At 35.4% G+C, this 10,000-nt stretch overlaps 1 protein-coding gene across 1 annotated transcript in view; it reads left to right on the top strand.

Annotated features, from left to right (window-relative positions):
* The window catches only part of LOC115214841, a 235,523-nt gene that overhangs the window by 13,224 nt on the left and 212,299 nt on the right, over positions 1 to 10,000 (top strand). The window contains exons 2-4 of the mRNA XM_036505154.1: positions 1,662 to 1,794; positions 2,997 to 3,068; positions 4,023 to 4,094. Coding sequence (XP_036361047.1) covers positions 1,662 to 1,794; positions 2,997 to 3,068; positions 4,023 to 4,094 — 277 coding nt within the window. The remainder of the gene's footprint in view (positions 1 to 1,661; positions 1,795 to 2,996; positions 3,069 to 4,022; positions 4,095 to 10,000) is intronic.

The following is a 10,000-nucleotide window of genomic DNA, read 5'->3' on the forward strand; positions in this document are numbered from 1 at the left end:
CAATTAGGTGCTTACATTTATACGTCTCTGTGTGTGTGCAATATCTGTATTTGACCAAATATTGCGTTGTTGTTTGTGAATATGTGGGAGATCCTGTTCCTCTGGCTTCCTATAATTGAGTGCGTTACAATTAACGGCAAGAATTAGTGCAAACATGTTTATGTACATATATCAGAGTTTTGTCTCTGTGTATGGATGTGTGCCTGGACGTGTATCAAAATGTATGAGTAATTCGGTCTGTATATCATATGCTGCGTTTACGGTTATGTCACCACTGATTACCAACCTATACTTCTTCTTCTTCTTCTTCTCTTCTTCTTCTTCTTCTTCTTCTCCTCCTCCTCCTGCTTCTTCTTCTTCTTCTTCTTCTTCTTCTTCTTCTCCTCCTCCTCCTGCTTCTTCTTCTTCTTCTTCTTCTTCTTCTCCTCCTCTGCTTCTTCTTCTTTTTCTTCTTCTTCTTCTTCTTCTTCTCCTCCTCCTGCTTCTTCTTCTTTTTCTTCTTCTTCTTCTTCTTCTTCTTCTTCTTCTTCTTCTCCTCCTCCTCCTCGCCCTACTTCTCTCTTTTCTTGTGCATTTCATCCTTTCTTTTACCCGATTTCTTCATATTTTCTAATTTCTCTGTCATTTACCAGCTTTTTTATTCGTCTAAAACGATGTAAACATATCAGAAATATTAAATTTCTAAATGTCTCTGAGAGACATGAGCGGTGGTGGAGTGATAGAGTGGTTGCATACTGTCAACTTAACGTGACAGTCCCGTATGGGAATTACACCACCGCTGTTTAGCCCTAGGAAATATAAGGACACAGAAAATGTGTCAAAGCCGACAGCAAGCGTTCGATGCTTCCTAGGGCTAAACAGTGGTGTGTAATTCCCATAGGGTACTGTCACGTTACGTTGATGTAAACATATCTGCTGATATAATTATCAACGTCTTTGTCCATGTCCTCATCACCGACATCAAACTTATTCAACTGTTATCTTTCTCACACACAGACATCGTCAAGTTCATCAACATCATTCACCATTCCAAAATACCACCATCAGATGCAGAATCTTCAATACTATTACATTCAACTCCGACAGTAACATTCCGCCGAACATCATCATAATGAATACCTATTTCTATTTATTTACTACCCACAAGGGGCTAAACACAGCGAGGACGAACAAGGACAGACAAACGGATTAAGTCGATTATATCGACCCCAGTGCGTTACTGGTACTTAATTTATCGACCCCGAAAGGCAAAGTCGACCTCGGCGGAATTTGAACTCAGAACGTAACGGCAGACGAAATACGGCTACGCATTTCGCCCTGCGTGCTAACCACTCTGCCAGCTCGTTTCTGCCATATTCAACATCACCTCAGACATGCTCATTACAAGAATAATCAACATTAATATCACACTCATCATCAGCATCATAACATCTTCATCATCAATACTACCGTATATTCTTCTCCACTTCCCCATCATCATATTCATCACATCCTCTACCATGAAATCCACTACTACCTACACTGCTATCAGCATTATCCAATCTTCCTTCCCCTTCTTATCATCATCATCGTCTTCACTATCTTCATCGTCGTCATCATCTTCATGGAATTAACCGTAATCTTGTTCTACGTTTTATCCACCTCATCAATTGATTGTTTAGCGAAGACTCTGTCACAGTTATTATCTATACATTTTCTTATCAACCCAATTTTATGTTGCAGATACTTGAGTGACAATAACATCAAGCATATCCAGGCAGACACCTTCCGGAATCTGTCCCTTTTAACCGACCTGTAAGTTAAATCAGTTTTCATTTTTAGTATTGCATTGACGATATATATCTAAATTTGTTATATATTGCCATTCTTGATTGTAAGCATCCTTACCCGTCTTTTCAAAGATGTGATTTGTTTCTTGTGAATTTGCGTTTGTTAGTGTTTGGGCATTTATAAGATATGGGCTGTACGAAAAGGGAGTCGTTTGGTTCTTGCATTCTTATGTGTATGTATAAAATCAGTCTTTGACCAAAGTGTGCATTATTTGTGAATATGTGTGAGGGGTCTATTCCTCAGGCTTCGTATAAATAAATGCGTGACAGTTAACGGTAACATAGTGCTAACATGTTTATGTACATATATCAGATTTTTGTCTCGGTGTATGGATGTGTGACTTTGAGTGTGTCGAAATGTACGTGTAATTCGCCCTGTATATCATGTACGGTGTTTACGTCTACATCACCAATTATTACAACCTATTCTTCTTCTTCTTCTTCTTCTTCTTCTCCTTCTTCTTCTTCTTCTTCTTCTTCTTCTTCTTCTTCTTCTTTTCTTCTTCTTCTTTCTTCTTCTTCTTCTTCTTCTTCTTCTTCTTCTCCTTCTTCTTCTTCTTCTTCTTCTTCTTCTTCTTCTCGTTGTTCTATTTGTACTTCTTTTATTCATGGAAGACTCCTTCTGTAAATATTCTATTTTTCCTTCTTTCCGTTTTCTTTGTTCTTTCTCTTTATTTTTTTGTTCTTCTTCAGAAGTTTTCGCCGTTACACCTTTTTCTATGTCTTAACTATTACCGCATCTTCTTCAATATCATATTCTTCTTCATCATCATATTCGCCATCATCATAGTTATGTTAATCCACATCAACATCAGAGTAATCAACTCCACCCCCATCATCAGCATGATAACATCTGCCTCATCACTGCTACCATATAATTTCCACTGCCTCATCATCATATTCATCACTTCCTCTACAACAAAATCTCCTACTTCCTACACTACTACCACCATTATCGAATCTTCCTCCTCCTCCACCTCCACCGTCTCCTCCTTATCACCACTTTCATCATCATCACCTTCACAGTCATAATTGTCACCATTATCTACATGGAATTAATCATCATCATTTTCTACTTTCCGTCCATCTCATCAATTAATTGTTTAGCAAACATCCGTCACAAATATGTTCTCTACATTGTCTTATTAACTCAATTTTATGTTGCAGATACCTGAGTCATAATAATATCAAGGAAATCCAATCAGACACCTTCCAAAATCTGTCCAGTTTGAGAGAACTGTAAGTTGAACCAATTTCCTTTCTTAGTATTTCATTGACGATAATTTTATAAATCTGAAATACCCTGCCATCCTTCATTCTAAGCACGCTCGCCCGTCTTTCTAAAGATGTGTTTTATTGATTGTGTGTCTGCGTTTGCTAGGGTGTGCCCATTTACTTGATATGGGGAATACGAGAGGTTGATAGATAATGGGAACGATATGGTGCTTGCATTCTTATGTCTGTGTGTAAATCTAAAATTTCTCTTTGAACAAAATATGTGTTGTTGTTCAGGCTTCATATGGGTGCGTGATAATAAACGGGAATAATTAGTGCAAACATGTTTATGTGCAGATATCAGCATTTTGCCTCTGTGTAAGGTTGTGCCAGCGAATCTATCAATATGTATCTGAAATTCGGCCTGTACACCATGTGCGGTGTTTACATCTATATCACCACTGATGCCAACCTATACTTCTTCCTCTTCTTCTTCTTCTTCTTCTTCTTCTTCTTCTTCTTCTTCTTCTTCTTCTTCTTCTTCGTCTTCTTCTCTTCTTCTTCTTCTTCTTCTTCTTCTTCCTGCTCTTCCTCTTCTTCTCCTCCTTCTTCTGATTTTTTTCTGTGCCGTTCAATTATTTTTACATGGTTTCTTCGTATTTCGCTTGTCCTCTGTCATTCGCTAGTTCATTCATTCGCCTTAATCATCTGCAATTTTAAACAACACCATATATGTTGTGATATTGATCAACATGCTCGACCATGTCTTTATCTAAATCATCATTTTCATTTAGATTTTTATCTTTCTTAAACATAAACATCGTCATGTACATCATCGTCCGTTTCATTATCAACATCATTCATCACAATAATATACCGCCATCAGATGCGGTATCTTCAACACTGTAGAAATATCCACAGAATTCTGTTACAAAAATGTTCTATACAATCTCGTCTTAACTCAATTTTTTATTCCAGAGATTTGAGTTCTAATGATATCAAAGAAGTCAAAGTGGACACCTTCCGAAATATGTCCAGTTTAACAATTATGTAAGTTGAATCACAACTTTTTTTATCTTTCTTTCTTTCTTTCTTTTACTTGTTTCAGTCATTTTGACTGCGGCCATGCTGGAGCACCGCCTTTTAGTCGAGCAACTCGACCCAGGGACTCATTCTTTTTGTAAGCCCAGTACTTATTCTATCGGTCTCTTTTTGCCGAACCGCTAAGTGACGGGGACGTAAACACACCAGCATCGGTTGTCAAGCAATGCTAGGGGAACAAACACAGACACACAAACACACACACATACATATATATACATATAGCAGAAGACACTTGCCCAAGATGCCACGCAGTGGGACTGAACCCGGAACCATGTGGTTGGTTAGCAAGCTACTTACCACACAGCCACCCCTGCGCCTATATTTCATTCTCACTATATTTGTAGGTTTGTAATATTAACCCATCCTGGATTTTTAGCTCCTTCATCCACCATTCGAAAGATGTCTTTGTTATTTAGCTTGTTAATCTGTGTATGAGAATGTGTGCTCATTTGTTAGATATGAATGTATGAGAGCGTGACAGTTCCGGAGAATCACTTACTGCATGAATTTCTATGTATGTGCAAATCTATTTACACCAAAGCGTGTGTTAATGTTTATTAATGACTAATTGTGAGTGTGGGCGAATTCCCCAGAATTTGTGTAGCAGAGTATGTGACAGTAGCGGGAAAAAATTAGAATAAACTCGTCTGTATATATATATACTTTTTATACTTTTATTTGTTTCAGCCATTTGATTGCGGCCATATATGTATGCATATATATATATATATATATATATATTATATAATATATATATATATATATATATATATAATATATATATATATTAATAAAAAGAATTCCAACCTTGTCTGATTTTCACGTTTTATTTACAATCTTATAATGATATATTATAAGATAATATATTATAATTGAATAAAATAAAATGAAATAGTAGAATGTTAAATATTCATTCTGATTGAACTAGTACTTTCGTGCATTGAATTCTGCAATCTTCGGGTTCATGTAGTAGTGTTGACAGTCATGCTTCACAATTTTTGACTGTAGCAAGATGATTGATTCTGTGCTATAAATACAGCTGGGAGAGGCTCCAGAGTGCTAGGTTTTGCAAACTGTATTCTGACCAATCAGTGTGTAGTATCACTCAATTACTTAAGCTGATTGGTTGGTTGAGCTGATTGGTTTAGGCATCACGCTTTGTTGGACATGTCAAGAGTCCTGTATCTTGACCTGGCCGAAGCAGCAATTGTTGAGTTATTTTTAGAAATGTTGTAAATATCCTTTTGTCAGAGATTTTATATTTTTATATTTCAATTGTCATCATCATCATTGTCAGCACCTTAATTATTGTTGCTAGTGGTGATGGTGGTGGCAATAGAATTTTTAACCCTCAATAAGATAATTTTCTGCTATCTTCATCTTGATCACCTTTAGTATTGTTGTTGTTGTTAGTGGTCATGATCGTAGCAGTGGAAGTAATACCTCTAAGTATTATTATTATTGCTTATTTAGCTTGGGTTCGAATTTATCAATAAAATTCCTTTCTCTGATTCTCCTCTCGATTTCACTTGGGCTGTGTAATTGTAGAATGGAAATATTATATATATTTTCCGACCACATGTTGCTAGGTGGTGGTTACTGAAGGTATCTGACGGACCTCTGGGTCTCTAATCTGTTGCCGGTGTACACGTGAGCGTTCTAATAGTGCGTTTCCCGTCTGACCTACATATATTTCTTCACAATTTGGGCATTTGATGCAGTAAATTAAATTTCTGCTTTTGCAGTTCATATTCGCGTTTGTGAATATTTTCCCGGTTTTTGTGTTATATATTGACCGGTATGTATGAATTGGCATGTGCCACATCGGCTATCATTGCATTTAGATACCGTGAATGTTTGGTCTTTGTTGCTGAGGTCAAATTTTGCCTTTGTTAGTAATGTTTTCAAGTTTTTAGGCTGTCTTTTACTAAGCACCATAGCTCGATCCGTGATTATGTCTTTTAATTCATTACTTTGGGCAATGATTGGTAGGTTGCTGGTTTGGCAATGTTGAAGATATTCTGGTGACATGGGTTGTGTGTCACTATGAATGGTATGATTTGTTCTTGTTTTCCTCTTCCTTGGGTTGTCCTAAGTTGTTGTATGGGTATTTTTATAGCCCTCTGTATGCCATTTTCTGTAAGTAGAGATGGGTATTTTTGTTTGAGCAAAAATTCTCTTAGTTCTATTAGGCGTTTGTTCCTGATATTTGCATCTTCTACAATAGTACAAATTCTTCTGGCTAGGCAGTATGGGATGTTACGTTTTGTATGTGGTAGATGGCACGACTTAAAATTTAGGTATTGATGTGTGTCTGTGTGTTTATAGTATATATCTGTGGTGATGGTGGTGTCTTTTTTAATTACCATTATATCCAGGAATGGTAATTTGGTACTACTCATCTCCTTTGTAAATTGGAGAGATGGGTGTAGGTTGTTCAGGAGGATATTGAACTCTTCCAGAGTATTTAGAGATTCTGTCCAGATTATGAAACAGTCGTCTAGGTATCTCTTCCATGCCTTTTCAATATACTTTCTAAATCCAGTGCCATAGTTTACCTCCACCTCTTGGTAGAGTTGTTCTTCTAAGTATCCCATTACAGAGTGGCGGCGTAAACGGGAGCAAACCTCGTTCCCATCGCCGTGCCTCTAATTTGGATGTAATTCTTTCCATTGAAGAAGAATGTGTTATTTTCTAGAATAAGTTTGACTGTGTCTAATATAAATGGCACTGTGAATCTGCTGGGAATCACTTCTCTATGTTTTTCTAACCAGTATTTAATCGCCTTTATTCCTAAATCGTGTGGAAATATTGGTGTAGAGGCTTACCACATCAAAAATTAGTAAAAAACTGTTGTTTCTGTTGTTTTGGGAAGATGGGAGGAAGTCGATGTCATCCCTGATGAAACTTGGTATGTGAGTACATAGTGGTTTCAAAACAATGTCAATAAAATTGCTTAGACGGTGTGTAGGGCATGCTGGACCAGCTATAATAGGTCTAAGTTTTAGGTCTTTTGGATGAGTGTAATAATTTTATGTACTCACTTTCTTGTTTTTTACTGCCTGTTGAATGTTTTTTGATTTGTGTATTTTGGTAAGCCATAGAAGTTGCTGGGTTTTGGTTCAAAATTGGTGATGTAGTCTTTTTCATTATCCGTAAGTGAGTTGTGGTGTGTTGAAATCAGGTTGTTGATCTTTTCATGATGTGGTGGTCTATATTTGCGGGTATTTCACAATAGAAGGTTGTATCCTTCAGTTGGTCTTCAACCAAATCCTTATAGTATTCGGTATCCATAATAACAATTGCACCACCTTTATCTGCTTGTTTAATTATTATTGTTTGATCGTTTTGTATACGTTTACATGCAGAGACATCTCTGATTTGCTAATGTTGGCCTAACATTGGTATTGCGTCTAAGGGGAAATTTAGACAGGATATCAATGTATTGGTCAAGGTAGTTATTTCTTCCTTTTGGTGGGGTGAAATCTGATTTATTCCTTACTAGGGATTCATCAATCTCATTACTTTTGTTAGCGAAGAATTCTACAAGTCGTAATTTTCGACAGAATTTTGGATATCCTCCTTTAATTCTTGGTGGTTGGCTGTTGGTGTAGGTGTGAATTTCAGTCCTTTTGACAGAAGTTGGATTTCATCATTGTCAAGATCTCTTTTTGATAAATTAATTATTTTAGGATCTATACGTTCAGTTGTTTGGGGTATGTTTCCTCTTGGATTTTCTTTTTCCGGTGTTTGTTGTCCTGACGTAAAAAAATAGATTTTTTTCTGGTTATGATTTATATTCCTGTTGATGTTTGCTTGATGAATTTTGCGTTTTGGTTGTGGTACTTTACTTGGTTTCGTTATGTTTTCTGTCTTGTTTTTGGTATTATGTATGCTACTTTTCAATTTCTTGTTAGCATTGTTTTTAACCACCTGGAGAAATGATCTGGGTTTACTTCTAGATCTAGATCGGTTTTTTGTCCAGTTTCTTGTGGGTAATCTCTGTTGAGGTCTTGAAAATGATCTCCTGTTATTTCTACTGCTAATGGTCTGTTCAAAACAATATCTATTTTGTTTGTGCTTTTTGTTCATGTTGTGTGCATTAGGGTGTTTGCATACAAAATGGGAAGAGTTCTTACCGTAGTTCGTCTTCGATTCGTGGTGAAACGGGGTGTTCATGTTGCCACGTGTTCTGGTGTATGTTGCGTTGGTGAGGTTGTCCACTTTTAATGCTATTTCTCGGAGTTCTGGTGTCTTTACCGTAATTTGTAGCATATTTGTCGAGAAATAATTGTTTCCGCTGCCAAAACTTTCTTGATCTGCTTTCTTCTTTCGAGATATCTCTGATCCATAGTTCTCGCATTTTTTCTGCTATATTGCCGGTCGTTAGTTTGGATATTTCATCTCTGATTTGATCATCGATAGCTTCGTATTTGGCTTTGTAGCGGATTGTTTAGACAGGGTAATGGAGATGTCGGTCCTGAATTTTATCAAACTAAGGTCCCATCGAAGTTTAGTTTCTTCCTCTGGTTCTCCTGCAATTTCTTTAATTAGGTACTTCCGAGGAAGTATTGGGTGCCGCTAAAGATATCCATTTCGAATGTATTTCAGCATATTTTCGCATTTATATGCCTTCCAGAAGTTTTGTTTTCTTATGTTAAGGAGTTTTTTCCATGTCTTCTGTATCTCTTCTCTTTTTCGGTGTGCCTCTTTTTCCAGATTTCTTTCGTTTATTTCTGACATCCAAGGAGGTTGTGGTAGGCTTTCTCTTGTAGATTTTATAATTGTTGGTATCATTTCAGCTAAATTCTTAATTTCAGAGTTTATGTGCTCATTTCCAAGTTTTCCGTCTGTAGACTGTTTTTCTATTTCCTTTAAATAGAGGATTGTGTGTCAATCATCGTGATGAGTGTTGATAATTTCGATGAAATTTCCATTAGAATTCTTTCTGATTCTGTTAATTTTGTTTGTTGCTTTCCAGACATGTTGGCATATACACAATAGGAATATAGATATATATATATATGGGTGTGTGTGATTGTGTATAGAAGAATATATTAATAAAAAGAATTCCAACCTTGTCTGATTTTCACGTTTTATTTACAATCTTATAATGATATATTATAAGATAATATATTATAATTGAATAAAATAAAATGAAATAGTAGAATGTTAAATATTCATTCTGATTGAACTAGTACTTTCATGCATTGAATTCTGCAATCTTGCAGTCATGCTTCACAATGTTTGACTGTAGCAAGATGATTGATTATGTGCTATAAATACAGCTGGGAGAGGCTCCAGAGTGCTAGGTTTTGCAAACTGTATTCTGACCAATCAGTGTGTAGTATCACTTAATTACTTAAGCTGATTGGTTGGTTTAGGCATCACGCTTTGTGGGACATATATATATATATATATATATATATATATATATATTATATAAAAGGGCTTAGTAAAATAAATTACTTTGCCGCATAACTCATTGAAATAGTAGCTAAAAAAAACTTAATTTATTTTACTAAGCCCTTTAATATAATGTAATAATTTGAATTCGCCTTAAATGGTCCCTTTGCATACTGAATACTTGGTGAAATTGATTAATAATTAATTAATTTTACCCTCAATTGTTGAAAGTATATATATATATATATATAATATATATATATAATAATAATAAAAATAATAATAATAATAAAAATAATAATAATAATAATAGTAATAATAATAATAGTAATAATATAATAATAATAATAATAATAATAATAATAATAATAATAATAATAATAATAAAGAGTAAAAGGTAGTTCGGTATGTTAAAAGAATCATTATCGGTAAAAATATACAAAATT

This window comes from Octopus sinensis, linkage group LG8, assembly GCF_006345805.1.
Source record: "Octopus sinensis linkage group LG8, ASM634580v1, whole genome shotgun sequence".
In the NCBI taxonomy this organism is placed as follows: domain Eukaryota; kingdom Metazoa; phylum Mollusca; class Cephalopoda; order Octopoda; family Octopodidae; genus Octopus; species Octopus sinensis.